This window comes from Hemicordylus capensis, chromosome 5 (assembly GCF_027244095.1).
Source record: "Hemicordylus capensis ecotype Gifberg chromosome 5, rHemCap1.1.pri, whole genome shotgun sequence".
Lineage (NCBI taxonomy): Eukaryota > Metazoa > Chordata > Lepidosauria > Squamata > Cordylidae > Hemicordylus > Hemicordylus capensis.
The window spans coordinates 86,592,044-86,606,189 of record NC_069661.1 but is presented as its reverse complement, the minus strand read 5'-3'; the positions used below and the strand labels follow the sequence as shown (position 1 = coordinate 86,606,189).

The following is a 14,146-nucleotide window of genomic DNA, read 5'->3' as shown; positions in this document are numbered from 1 at the left end:
AGAGAGCGTGCACGCTTAAGAAATATACTGCTACTGAGAGCTCTTGGGTATGTGGGCCACAAGCTACAGAATTCAGTAACAGCTGACATTCAGAAGAAGACTTGTGCAAGGGGAAAGCTCTTGCCTGCGTGTGGAGAGTAAAGGAGACCTGCAGTTATCCCTTCTCCCCCTGCAGCTGCCTGTGGCTCCTGAAAATATGCTCCTGAGAGTCCCCAGCCCTCAGGTACATCTTTTCTGGAGGAACAGGTGGTTTTAGTGGAAAGCAGGGGGATAACTGAACGACTCCCCTGTGAAAATGTTCTCCTCATGCAAACTCTTAGTTAGGATGTCAGCTCTTCTCTCTCCTGTTCTGTAACACTGTTCATTTTGTATCTCAATAGGACATCAAAAAAATTATTCTGGAAGACTTGTTGAAAGTTGGAAAAGAGTTTGGCTTGAAGTCATTTGAACAGGTGATAATTTTTCTGAAGCGTGCGTTTTCTAAGCTATTTCTACTATGATTTCCAAACTGCTATAACTTTTTACAAGTGCTGTAAATTTTAATTGTTAATTACTAATAAACTAAAGCTGCCTTTTGCAGGGGGGTGGATTTTTAATCTGTGGGGCTAAGTGTTAAGAATATCTGTGTTTATAACTGGAATGGGGAATAGAAAAGGGAGTTTTTCTTGTAACTTTTGTTACACTTTTTCCTTCAACATTGGAGACTGAAGAATATTCTTCCGCGGCACCCTTAGCATCCATGATTTACAGTTGCACTTTAATCAGTTGGTGGGGCAGCCCCCACCATTAAGACCTTGCTACCTTTCAGCCATGGTCACCAATGGAAGCACAATCGGTTGCTGCCAGCCTTGGCCCGCCTAACCGGGAAATGGCCATGCCCAGGATGGCTACGTTCTTTGCAGCCACCTCCACACCACAGGTGCAGGTAGATCCAAGTATTATAACTGATCTTCCAAAATGCCAATGTGCTGCCATGGGTAAACTACTCCTAAAATGGAAAAAAAATATTGCAGCAGGGGCATAGGGACTATGGAGCGGGGGGGGCGGGCGGGGGATGATTGTCCCCTGGCCTCTGGGGTCTGTGGGAGCTGCCAATGCATCCCCTCCTGCATCCAGCCAGTGAATGAAGTGCTTACTGGCTGAGAGCATGGGGATGCCCTTCTCCTCCCCAGCCAGTGTTTCATTGAAATGCTGGGGGGGGAAGCCCAGCCAGCATTTCAATGAAATGCTGACTGGGGAGGGATGAGAGAAGGGGTCAGATGCAAGGGGGTGGGGCCAGTGCTGAAGACGGGGCCCATCAGCCCCAGCAGAGCTTCCCTTCCCCAGTCAGCAGTTCATGGAATGGCTGACTAGGAGCTCCGTTTCCTGCCTCTTGAGAGGGCAGGGAAAATTGCTCCCAGTCAGGGATTCCACAAATCACTGACTGAGGAAGGGAGGCTCTGACGGGCCCTGTCCTCAGCACTGTCCCTGCACCTTGCATCTGATGTCAGACTCAGGGTGTGTGGCTTTGCACATCCAATTATAAGGCCTAGCGGGTGGGGAACCACCAGAGGACTTGGTCCTTCAGCCACGGCCAGTCTCCCTATGCCCCTGACTTGCAGGGTCTGTATACTCTCTTTGACTGACTTAATTTTCAATTTTCCAGGTCAAAGGCATTACCCTTCACCCTGAAATGTTCTCGATTGAGAATGGCCTGTTAACACCAACATTAAAGGCAAAGAGACCTGAGCTACGCAAGTATTTCAGGTCTGAGATAGAAGAACTCTATGCTAATATCCAGATGTAACTGAGGAAAAACTGTTGGAGAGAATGGCACTTGCTGTTGACCTTCATATCTATAAATTGACTACAGCAAACATAGGGAAGGAAACGGTGCAATCATTAACTTGTACACAAAAGGGTACTTGACATAGGAATTCTGAAGAAAAATGGAACACTGCCTTACTGTCCACTTGTGTTGCAGACCATTTTTATGGTGACATACAACTTCCTCAATGCGCCTTAAACTGTAAATGGTATCTATGTGATTTGTAAGTTATTTAAGACTTCTTCAGCCAAAAATGTGACTCTTCATGGCATGTAAAGGGATATGTGTTGCTAGCACATTTACTGTCTTTATTATATTGTACAGCTGGTGATTTTTCCAAAAGATTTGGCATATGGAGGCTTTTCAGTGCATCACAGCAGAAGAACATGTTAAGAGTGCCCCTCATTCGTGTTGGATCTAAAACTTGCCACCTTGTTTCCCCACTGACTGCTTGGAAACTTTTACTTAATGTATGGGTCTCAATTCCCCCAGCTGCAAAATTGCAACCAGAACCATTGGATGTTATGTCTTTAGGAATTAGTTGGCCATCTCATTCTTCTGCCATAGAAGTCTAGATGAAAATACCAATGCAACACAAGGTGTCCACTTCATGAGCTCCAGAGACGAATGGGCCATAGCAGCATTATGCTTTAGAATGCAAAGGGATGTTGATGGAATTTCCATACTGGCACTAATGGTCATGCTCAATCCTTGTTACAGCAGAGCAGGCTTAACCCTGATTATTTTAACTTGCTGGTCTTTGTATAAAATAAGCTTCTGCCTTTCATCCACTGGACGAGTACTGAAGGAGTAAAAGTGAGTATCTTTATTGAAATGGGTAGGATCAGAGAGTGAAAATCTTGGTATTGACCAAGTATATGAAAGAGCCAGCAGAATGGAAAGGGGTATAGATTAAAATTGGACACATTTTCACTGAGGGTGGGGAGGGAAACTTCCAGTTACCATGTATCTACATTCCCCCCCCCTTTTTATTATTTTGGGGTGGGGGTGGAATTTGAAATGCCTTGTAGTAACCCATGCTTGAGTTTGTTTTCCATATAGCAGTCATTAATTCCTGTTACATATATGTAAACAAGCACAACAAAGTTTGCACTAAAAGATTGTGTGATTGTAATGCACTACCCAGATGTATAATTTCATACATGTGTACCCTAATTGCACACCAGTATCCAAGCCAATACTCCTAGAGTATTAAGTCATTTGTTACATTGGAGTTAAACTGTTTGCTTAGTGTTGGCTATTTCTATATTTTATAAACCAAATTTCCAAAAACCAATGAAGGAAACCAAAATAAATATTTCTGCATTTAAGTTGACTAAACTGTTTTGTTGCATTAAATGCCCATAACAATTTTGCACACTCATTCTAAAAAATAGGAGTCTACTGTCTCAGACATGACTCATCTAGTATAGTTTAATTTTTTATATATTTCAATTATATTACTACTTTATGTTCCAAATGATACAGGTGGCCCCAGAAAGATAATGAGCCTGTATTTCTCCAATTTAGATATCCTGTCTGGATTTTCCCACGCTACTTTTGTCTTGTAAGAGTAGTCTTGGTTCATGTTCATTTCTGATATGTTAAACAGAATTTCCTAGTAGGTTATTGTGAACTGACAAATAGTGATCAGACTGCATGTACAGCAGTTGCATGGAGTTGCTTTGAAAATCTAGAAGAAACAACCTGTGCCTTCATCCTGCAAATTACTATATTAACAAGAAGAAATCAGCAGCTCATTAGAAGAACTGTTGCCTTTTGTCCAATTTAACCTGGGCAGTTGGCAGAACAACTTTGTTGCTACTACAAAATTTAGCATGTGGTCATGAGCAAGTAGTTGGCTTTTTTCTTTCTTGTTACTTGCAAACATATTTGTAAATGGGTTATAGACAACACTGGGATATTTTATGTATTTATATCTAGCTCTAATCATCTAAGTGTCTTGGTTTTAAAGAAGCCATAATTTGCTCAGACTATGGTCTACATTTCTGCTGGACATGACTTACGACATACAGTATATGTTGCCAGTTCTCTCTTTTGTATGTGTCCATACAATGCATTAGCGGTGTCTTATCTCATTTTTCATCTCTTATACTCTGGGGAGTGAAACAGATGTCTCAAATTATTGTATATTCTGATATCTTGACAGTGGCTAAATTCAAATGATCATCTTCTAAACCATAGATAGTTTTTATCATAGGGAAATGGGAAGCTGCCGTATACTGAATCAGACCATTGGTCCATCTAACTCAATACTGTCTTCACCAGGGCTGCACTCCTGCAGATATTGGCTTACAACTCCATAATTCCTGACTATTGACCACTGTGGCTGTGGATGATGGGAGTTGTAATTTGAAAACATCTGGAGGGCCAAAGTTGTACAGCCCTAGTCATCACTGATTGGCAATAGCTCTCCAAGGTTTCAGGCATGAGTCTTTCCCAACCTTATCTGGAGATGCCAGAGATTGAACCTGGGACCTTCTGCATGCAAAGCAGATGTTCTTCCACTGAGCTACAGATCCATCACGAATGAGCCACAATGAACCTCATGTTTGCATAATTCCCTGCCCCCCCATCTGTGATAAGTGAAAACAGAAGGTGAATCGTAGGATTTCACATTATAGATTAACTTGGAGAAACAGAGATTTAACTAGCTTTAGAGCAAATCAGGATCAAAACTCGGTTTATTCCAGCTCTAGCTAGTTAACACACCATAGTTCCTTAAGTCTGTACATTATGTGAAATGATCGTTTGTAAAGTGAAAGTAGAAGTTTTCACACTCCTTGTACACATGGAGGGGATGAAAGAAGGAGTACAGAAGCCCAAGGCTTGTCATGGTGTTTTTTTGTTTGCTTTTTTACAATAAGCTAAACGATAGTTTAGATGGCTGTCTGAACTGGATTTGCATTTTGACACTCTTGTGCTGAGAGATCGATACTGTGGTTCTAGGAAGATGAAAATACAATTACAATTATTCTGCTGCTTATTTGATTAAAAGCACTTAGGAACATAGGAAACATAGGAAACTGCCATATACTGAGTCAGACCATTGGTCTATCTAGCTCAGTATTGTCTTCACAGACTGGCAGCGGCTTCTCCAAGGTTGCAGGCAGGAATCTCTCTCAGCCCTATCTTGGAGAAGCCAGGGAGGGAACTTAAAACCTTATGCTCTTCCCAGAGCGGCTTCATCCCCTGAGGGGAATATCTTGCAGTGCTCACACATCAAGTCTCCCATTCAGATGCAACCAGGGCAGACCCTGCTTAGCTATGGGGACAAGTCATGCTTGCTACCACAAGACCAGCTCTCCTCTCTTAAACTGCTATAGAAAAGAAAACACTCCCACTGTTCACATACACACGGGAAGCTGTAAATCAAAGCTCTGGAATTGGCTTTGTAATTGGAAAGTCATATGACAATGTCTGCTTTAGGCAATGAAAACATTACCGAAGATAGCCAGAGAAGTCCTTATATTAATAGCTCAGATCACTTTGAATAACATACTAATTACATGTAACTTCAAAATTTGATGGAATTGATGTTATCCTTAAGGAAAGAATGTCTAATAAATTTAACAAGAAGGACATGGTGTGTTACAGGCCAAGTTCACACAATATTTCAGCAGAACTGTCCACTCCACTATAGCAGCTTTAACAGTGGTATGTGAATTTTGCTATACATGGACCATCATGCTTGGGAAATATCTTTCTCTTGACTTGAGCTACACTACACTCATCCTGAACTTCCCCCATGCCCTGCAGCAATTTTTGTAGTTCAACCACATAAGTGACTTTCTTACAATGAACTTTAGCTTACTTGGGCAGGAAGCCATAACATGAAATCCCTCCTTGTCCCAACACTTCAGCTGCATGCTAAAACTTGCTTTTCATTAAAACTTTAGCAGTGTAAGCCCTTGGCCTTGAACAGATTTGCAGTAGTTCTTGTATGATAGCTGCTTCAAGAAAAGTTACCTGTTTTAGGGGGTGGTGTTCGTATTCTAACCATGGTGGCAGTCTGTCTTCAACAATGCTGAATGGAGGGGGAGGAAGCAAGGAAAAAAAGTGTCAGTCTTTCTCTGAAGTGCTAATATCAATAATAACTATCTGTTTTACATTGCTTTTGGTCGAAATACTTCACATAAGATCATCTGCACACTTGGTGAGGAGCAGGAGTAATCCTTCCCCTCCTAATAGTATCCTTCCCCTAATAATCCTTCCCCTCCTAATAGCATTTAGAACATTGGTTCTCACGGTTCTCACCATCTCACGGGTTCTCACGGGCAGCCAAGCCTGGGCTGCTTGTGAGAACAGCCTCAGTATGAAACAGAGACAACCCAGGAATTTTCATAGGTGGGTGCTGATTTGTGTGAAATATTGGATATATATGGCCAGCTTGAGGATCACCCCATGCTTTGCTGTGTCTATAATTTGCACAACCAAGCTCTGTGTGTATGTATATAAACATCTAACTTGTTCTTTGTAATCCGTGCAATAACCTTAGGGTCAGTAGTATTGTGTGCCTATGCTAGTTTTGCTATACATGCATCATCATGTTTGGGGAATACAGAGAGGGTGATTTGCCTAAGGCCTGTTCATGCTCTTCTGTTCTGTTCATGCTCTTTAATACACTGGCTCTCAACTAATGGTGTGTTGACTCAAAATATATTCCAGCAAAACATTTAAAAAATTTCAAAGAATCCACAATGGATGATAAATAGGATTGCAAGAACTTAAATAGGAGTGGTCCTCTTGAATGATTACTTTCTCACAATACTCTAGAAAAGAGGATTTTGCCTTCATGCACAAGAAAATTGAAGTATCATCTTGGGTGCCATCAACTATGAAAGTCTGGCTGGACTGATTACACTTCTCTTTCAGGCAAACTTTTAAAATAGAAGCCAAGGCTTGCTCAGAAGAGTCAGGTTAGGCCAGCATACTTCACTACAGAATGCCATAGTACTATATCAATACTTTTAGCAAGATGGAGTGGTTGTACTAAAATTATCTTATCTACATACATGTATAGTATAAAACTCCATCCCCCCCCCGCCCGTGTAAGGGCTGTCAGCATACTGTGGTGTCATAAGTATTCATACTACCTCCTCTAAGCAAATACAAGAGAAGGAAAGAATAGGGAGGGAGACCCATGCATTCCAGGTATTGGACTTTTAAATCTCTGGGAAGAGCTTTAAATTGGTATACAGTATCTCCAAATTTCAACTGCCAGATTTGCAACTGATAGACCATACTGAAAGGGTAGGAAATAGTAGGATGAACTAGGTTGGTGATAATACAAAATACTACTTGAGGTATGCAATACCTGCTGTTAAGTATAAGCCTATAACATTTGTAGTAAAGATGTTATCTTGTTAGAAGATGAATGATTGTCAAAAGAAAATTGTCCAAAAAAAAATGAGGGGGGGAACCTACAATCTACCACTAGATGGCGATATCAGCAATACTGTATCTAATCCACATCACTTCAATCCTGTTTCCTGTTGGAAAGAGGACCAGTTTTGAATGGCTTAATCTGGTGTTGGGTAATCAGAATGGATTAATCTCTCTCTCTCTCTTTTTTTAATTGGCTTGGGTCTTTATGACCACTATGAAATTGTGGCACTATCCCAGAAAATCTTGGAACCAGTGCAGGTCAGTCATTTGATCTGGAGTTTTGGGTTGGGCAGGATGTGACAGACCTAGGAGTGGGAAAGTGCCAACAGTGCCTGCACATGGGCAGAACATTAGCTGGTGAAATTTAGGCTATCTGTGTTTTTTTGCTTCTGCAAAGATAGAGGTGGAGGACCAGTTGAGTTTATCCACTCAGACCTGGTGAATCTGGAAGTCTTGATAGCTCTCAGGGAATCTTTTGCTGATGCTTGTTTGAGCTCTGAAATATCCTGATCAGCAGATACAGCTAATACTAGATGTCCTCTCACCAGCTCCATGATATTTGAATAATATAAAATATCAGCTCTGTGAAATTTGAGTAAACTTTTGCTGATGCAAGAGCTGAAATACCAGACAAAATGCCACATGGCGACCCTCAGGACTCCATACTGTCTCCACTGTTTTTTAACATCTACATGAAACCGCTGGGAGAGATCATCAGGAGATTTGGTGCAGGGTGTTTTCAGTATGCTGCTGACACCAAAAAATATTTCTCTCTGTCAATGTCAGCAGGTGAAGGCATAACCTCCCTAAATGCCTGCCTGGGGGCAGTGATGGGCTGGATGAGGGATAACAAACTGAGACGGAATCCAGATAAGACAGAGGTACTTATTGTGTGGGGTCGGAACTCAGAGACAATTTTGATCTGCTGGTTTTGGGTGGGGTCACACTTCCCCAGAAGGAACAGGTACGCAGTCTGGGAGTGCTTTATCCAAACCTCTCCCTCAGGGATGTAGCCAGTGCTCTAATTTTTTTTCATCTGGGTGCAGAATGAGCTTTGTTCTGGGTGGCAGTATCAAGGCAGTGTGTGCACACATGCATTCAGAGTGGGGCCTTCCTGATTCAACCTGAGCAGGGTCTAGAATTAACGGAGCGGACATCCTTAGAAGGAACAGTGAATGTAGCTAGGGGAGGGGGTCTGTGTTCATCCCTCTCCCCAGCAGCCCCTCAGAATGAGGGAGATAATGAAGAAAACGGGTGTGTGTGTGGAGCTGGGGTCCCAGGTTCTTTGAACCCATCTGCTCAATTATAGCTACATCCCTGCTCTCTCTGGTGTCCCAGATTAAGGTGGTGGCCAGAGGTACTTTCTATCAGCTTCATCTGATATGCCAGCTGCATCCATTTTCTTGAGAGAAATGACCTCAGAACAGTAGTACATATGCTGGTAACCTCTGCAATGCACTCTATGTGGGGCTGCCTTTGTATGTAATCTAAAAACTTGGTACAGAATGTGGCAGCCAGATTGGTCTCCGAGTAATCTTGGAAAGACCATATTACTCTTATGCTAAAAGAACTACACTGGCTACCAATAGGTTTCCAGGCAAAATACAAGGTGCTGGTTATAACCTATAAAGCCCTATTCATCTTAGGCCCTGGGTATTTAAGAGAACATCTTCTTTGCCATGAGCCCCACTGGCCATTGAGATAATCCAGAGAGGTTTGTCTGCAGTTGCCACAGGCTCATCTGGTGGCTACACAAGGACGGACCTTCTCTGTTGCTGCCCCAAGACTCTGGAATATGCTCCCTGCAGTCCCCCTCTCTGACAACTTTTTAAAAATCCTCAGACTTATTTTTTCACCCAAGCTTTTTAACTTGACTGTAGTTTTAAATTGTTACGGTTTTCATTTTTGTCTTAATTTGTTCTATGTTGTGAACTGCCGAGAGATGGAAGTTTGAGTAGTCTACAAATTTGATAGACAAGAGATAAACAAAAGGAAGACAACTTTGAACACAGACTGGAGCCCATTTGAAGACTTACTCCAAGATGGTGGTGAAAGTATTTTTGTTCACGCATTGCCATACTATGGAGTGCTTTCAAGCAGTGTGCAATATCATTCATGTGAGACTGTGAATGACTTCAGAGGTTAGAAGAGAAAGAGCCTTTCTTGTGGTGGCACACAGACTTTGGAACTCCCTCACTAGGGCACTTCACTTGGCACTATTGTTATCACTCAGGCATCAAGTTAAGGCTGCATTATTTTCCTGAGCTTTTAATTAAAATCATAATAATCTTCCATATCTATCTATGATTTTGCAGAGCTTACTGTGTGCTTTTGTATTCTTGTTTTAAACTTGATCACAAGTACACCCACTTTGCAATAAGTGCTATTGAACTCAGTGGGATTTACTTCTGAGTAAACATTGTTTTATCAATTGTGCTGTTTTATTGTTAACTGTTTTATATTGAAAGCCACCTTCAGTGGAAAAACAAGTTATACATTTCTTAAAAAGGCATGATAGGTCTGAAATTTGTTTTCAAATGCTTTTCTCAAAAGAAAAAAAAGTTTCTATATTAATGATCTCTGTTTAGAATACCTAAAACAAATGCTTTTTAAAAACCAATTAACTTACTAGGCAAGATTTGCGAAGAACTGGATATTATTGTCTCTCGTTTCTTTCTTCTGGCTGTACCCCTACAACAGACTAGCCAGCCATTTCCGCCATCTAGTGTAGGACAGAAAAAACCTCTCTAAAGCGAACGATCACAGAGCAATTCAAGAATAATACCGTCCATTTCATATCCCCACCCAAGCAGCCATTTCGTCCTCCTGCCACTAGATGGCGGGATCCTCTTAGTCGGGGTCTTACAGCAAGCTAACCGCGCTACTCTTCCAGAACGCTATCACCGAGCTAGTGGACCAAACCATTTGCCGAGATCAAACGGGGGGGGGCGTTGCACAGAGAAGCATGATATTCTATTTCCTTCCCGTTATTCTCTTCCCCAACCATCACGATCGCGCAGAGTACAATAAAAATAAATTGCGGGTAGCATGTCTTTGGCTGGCTCTGCGTAGATGGGCTCAGCGACACCTTGCTACCTCTCCCTACCCCCTCGCTTCCGTGCGCCTAGTGGAGCGCCTCCGTTGCCGCGCTTTCAGTTAGGACGGCGGGAAGAAGCAATTTGGATAGCTTGAGGTGAGTTCGGGGGCCCTACCGCCGCTCCCCCGAAGGTCTTTCCGTCCCTGTCACTGTTGAGGTGGGTGGTGCGTGCAAGCGGCGGATGACAGGGGTTGCGGGAGAGAGAAAGAAAGAAAGAAAGAAAGATGATGGGTCGCGAAGAGAATGAAGCGGGTGAGGAGACCGGGCTGCCGGGTGGACAGTGAGCGACAGACCGAGCGTGAAGGGGCCCCAGAAGCGGGAGGTTGGCGGCCGTTGCTGAGCGCGAGCCGGGTTGCCAGGGCGACGCCTCCGAGGGGCGGGGCGAGGCGAGGCGAGCTTCCAGGGAGTTGCTCCGTGCGAGCCTCCCCATCACGGAGGCCGCTCCTAGGCAGCGTCCCTCTCCTCGTCTTCATTGGAGCGAGGCGCCCGTGTGGACGGTACGGGGGGGTGGGATGCGCCTCAGATTCTGTGTGCGAAAAGAGCCCCCATTAACCCTGAACAGCCAAGAGGTAGAAACTGTTGCCGAGTTTTCGTACTGGAGGGAGGGAACACTTCAGTGTGACGGAGGACTCAGCACGCATTTATCGCGGTGGTCTTTACAACAACCTTGTAACAGAGACAAGTCTCTCCGTACTACAGAAAGTGAGGGGGAAGAGAGACGGAGAGCTACTGGCTTTACTCCATGCCAGCCAGCAAGTTCATGGTTTGAGTCTCAACGGGCACTTTCTGGCACTACCCCAGCGGGCCACTGGGAGGACATTAGTGTGCTGAATAGGTCTTTGGTCTCAACTAGCAAGGCAGTTCCCTACTTGCATGTCTGAATGGGCGCTGGGGGCCAAGCTGGTGATATACCCATGCAAACCATCCACATTGGGAGGGCAGTCTAACCTAAAACTAAGGCCTAGGGAACCACAGCACAGCCATCTTAATATGAAGTCCCATAACTTTCTAAGCCTCTTCCACACTGGAAACTAAGGGGTTAATTCCCCCAGCCCTCTCTGCCCAGGGAGGTAGCCTTTATCTCTTAAGAAGTTAATCTGCTGTAGCTGTTGGTATCTTACTCTTCAGCTAAGAGAAACATAGACAAGGGGCCCATATAACACCTCTAAGAAGATAAGGGAAGGGGCAAGGAACAATAGATGGCAGATGTTGGGAAACTGATACAAGTTAAGGGATGGTCAATTGTCTTGTTGTGATGTAAACAAAGGTGGATCTGCACTGATGATAGGCTTTGCATTCCTTCTAAGACTTTTGTTACACCATGGTAGATGACTAAGCTACGCTCTGTGTATAAATACTTACCTGTAACTGGGGGGTCTTCGCTCTCGATTTGGGTGTGCCCCGAAAGCCTTACTTGCTAGCAGTAAACATCCCATAAGCTTTTCCCTGTGTGTGTGTGTATTATTTGGCATCCTGTACCACCCAGACAAGAACTGGCTTTCATGGTTATATCACTAGGATGGCAGCAGTTGCATCTATTGTTTGTGTGTCCTCCCTATTTACTTACAAATCAGGATGTATGCGTCTGCTTTTATTAGGAAAAGGGATATGCAGATGAGGGGAGCTGTACCCACCTCTTTACTTGCCCACAGTATCTTCCCCTTAAACTCTTTCTTGCCTGTGAGTCCCTTTTGATGTAAAGTTGAGTTCCTTCTTTCCTTTGAATGAGGAGAGGAGAGCTGGTCTTGTGGTAGCAAGCATGACTATAACTAAGCAGGGTCTGCCCTGGTTGCATCTGAATGGGAGACTTGATGTGTGAGCACTGCAAGATATTCCCCTCAGGGGATGAAGCCGCTCTGGGAAGAGCAGAAGGCTTCAAGTTCCCTCCCTGGCTTAGCCAAGATAGGACAAGATTTTTATAGGACAAGATTTTTTTATTGAACCAACAAACTACCAAAGCATACAGTACGTTGCCAAAGCACAATTATATACAAAGTGGTTGTTTGTACATGATATATCTACAAAGATTTACACACAATGATTTGGAAACCCACAAGGTTATGAAGTATATGCAGGTAGTACTGTAACTTGGGGGTGGGGCATTTCAAGGCACATCAGGTGATCGGGGGGGGGGGTTACATCCGATGTCCATTTCCACAATTTGTCCCATTGCTGTTTAGAAGAGATACTCTTGTCTTTTTCACATAACCATACAAACTTTTCCAGAAGAGATTTACTGTCTCATCTGCGTGAACCTCTTGGTCACGTCTTCCCTCCCTATTCCTATGCTGAGAGAGATTCCTGCCTGCAGCCTTGGAGAAGCCGCTGCCAGTCTGTGAAGACAATACTGAGCTAGATAGACCAATGGTCTGACTCAGTATATGGCAGTTTCCTATGTTTCCTATGAGGCAGATATATGAGCAAACAAACGTGGCTGCTTCCATCCCATCTAGTTTGGCTCAGGGTGACTAATGGGTGCCACTTCAGACTTCAGGAGGGTGGGATGCAACATATTTAGCTGTAGTGTATGGAGCCACTGAGCCATCTAATGGCGCAGCGGGGAAGTAACTTGCTTAGGGAGCAAGAGGCTGCTGGTTCGAATCCTCACTGGTATGTTTCCTAGACTATGAGAAACACCTATATTGGGCAGCAGTGATATAGGAAGATGCTGAAAGGCATCTCATACATTGGTCTGTCTAATTTTTTTTATCTCTGTGCGGAATAGGTTTTGTTCTGGGCAGCAGTATCAAGTCACTGTGTGTGCAGATGCATTCAGAGTGGGGCCTTGCTAATTCAACGTGAGCAGGATCTAAAATTAACTGAGCAGACATCAGAAAACTTGTGAGCGCTCGCACTTGCGCACACCTTAGAGGGAACAGTGATCTCATATTGTGCGGGAGATGGCAATGGTAAGGCCCTCCTGTATTCTACCAAAGAAAACCACAGGGCTCTGTGGTCGCCAGGAGTTGACACCAACTTGACAACACAACTTTATAGAGCCACTGGGTAGATAAGAGAGGCATTCACAAAGCCATGGCCGCCTGTGTTCTGAAATGGGTAGGGCACAACTTTTGGTCTTGCAAGCTCTAGCATAGAGCTGCACAACTTCAGCTCTCCAGCTGTTGGACTACAGTTCCCCATCATCACTGGCTACTGTGGCTAGGCATGATGGGAGTTGTAGTCCAACAGCAGCTGAAGTTGTGCAACCCTGCTCTAGCATCTTCAGCTCCCACACACCTGATATTAGGGGAAAGGAGTTTCAGGCCAGTACACCTGAAAAGCTTTGGACCATAGCACTTTCTGTTTTAGAAATTAAATATTTGAGACCTTTTGCTTCCTGCTGAGTATATGTGCACTGAGATAACATATGGATTTTCAAAAGCCTTTACTACTTAAGTTGTCTTTAGCTGCATGTTGTTTGTTGGAAATGGATATCCATCATCTCACAGGTGCTACTCGTGCTGCTCCGTTCCTGTGACAAGCAGTCTTCAGATGTGTGAGAGCTGGTTCTGGTTGCCATTATGTGTTCCCTATCTGCCATAATGCCTACAGCTATGACATTATAGAATGCAGGGAGGGGCATAGAATGTTGGGAAAGAACTAGGGGGAAAGTCAGTTGGTGGCAGATCTGAGGAAGATAAGTAAGTAGACAAAACATCTGAAAGGAAAAGTGGATTCCAGCAATGAACTAATAGACTGAAAGGAAAGGTGAAAGGGCTAGAACGATTAAGGGATCTAGTATATGCCAAATCTAATTAAGTGACTCCAGTGTTGCTGGTTGCATTTTAGGGTACAGTCTACTGATCTGAGACATAGCTATTATCCTGGAATCC

At 43.7% G+C, this 14,146-nt stretch overlaps 2 protein-coding genes and 1 long non-coding RNA gene across 11 annotated transcripts in view; 2 read left to right on the top strand and 1 right to left on the bottom strand.

The window, feature by feature from the left end:
• ACSL1 (acyl-CoA synthetase long chain family member 1) overlaps window positions 1-3,138 on the top strand; it is a 63,894-nt gene extending 60,756 nt beyond the window's left edge. For all 4 annotated transcript variants that reach the window (XM_053257885.1, XM_053257886.1, XM_053257887.1 and 1 more), the window contains 2 exons: window positions 381-452; window positions 1,646-3,138. In XM_053257885.1, the coding sequence (XP_053113860.1) occupies window positions 381-452; window positions 1,646-1,786 (213 nt within the window). In that variant the 3' untranslated portion in view covers window positions 1,787-3,138. The remainder of the gene's footprint in view (window positions 1-380; window positions 453-1,645) is intronic.
• A 1,356-nt stretch (window positions 3,139-4,494) lies between these two features.
• Window positions 4,495-10,565, bottom strand: LOC128328173 (uncharacterized). Its single transcript, XR_008309057.1, has 4 exons — window positions 10,429-10,565; window positions 9,846-9,938; window positions 5,798-5,855; window positions 4,495-4,773 (listed from the first exon to the last, which is right to left on the bottom strand). It is a non-coding gene; the product is annotated as an uncharacterized LOC128328173 (long non-coding RNA).
• CENPU (centromere protein U) overlaps window positions 10,181-14,146 on the top strand; it is a 40,797-nt gene continuing 36,831 nt past the window's right edge. The window contains exon 1 of one of the 6 annotated variants that reach the window (XM_053257893.1): window positions 10,181-10,470. Coding sequence is in view for 1 of the 6 variants with exons in the window: in XM_053257888.1 (XP_053113863.1) it covers window positions 10,557-10,810 (254 nt within the window). In the remaining 5 variants the exon portion in view is untranslated. Of the gene's footprint in view, window positions 10,811-10,861; window positions 10,883-13,068; window positions 13,223-14,146 lie in introns of those variants that run through there. The other 5 variants (XM_053257890.1, XM_053257891.1, XM_053257888.1 and 2 more) reach the window with 5 other exon arrangements.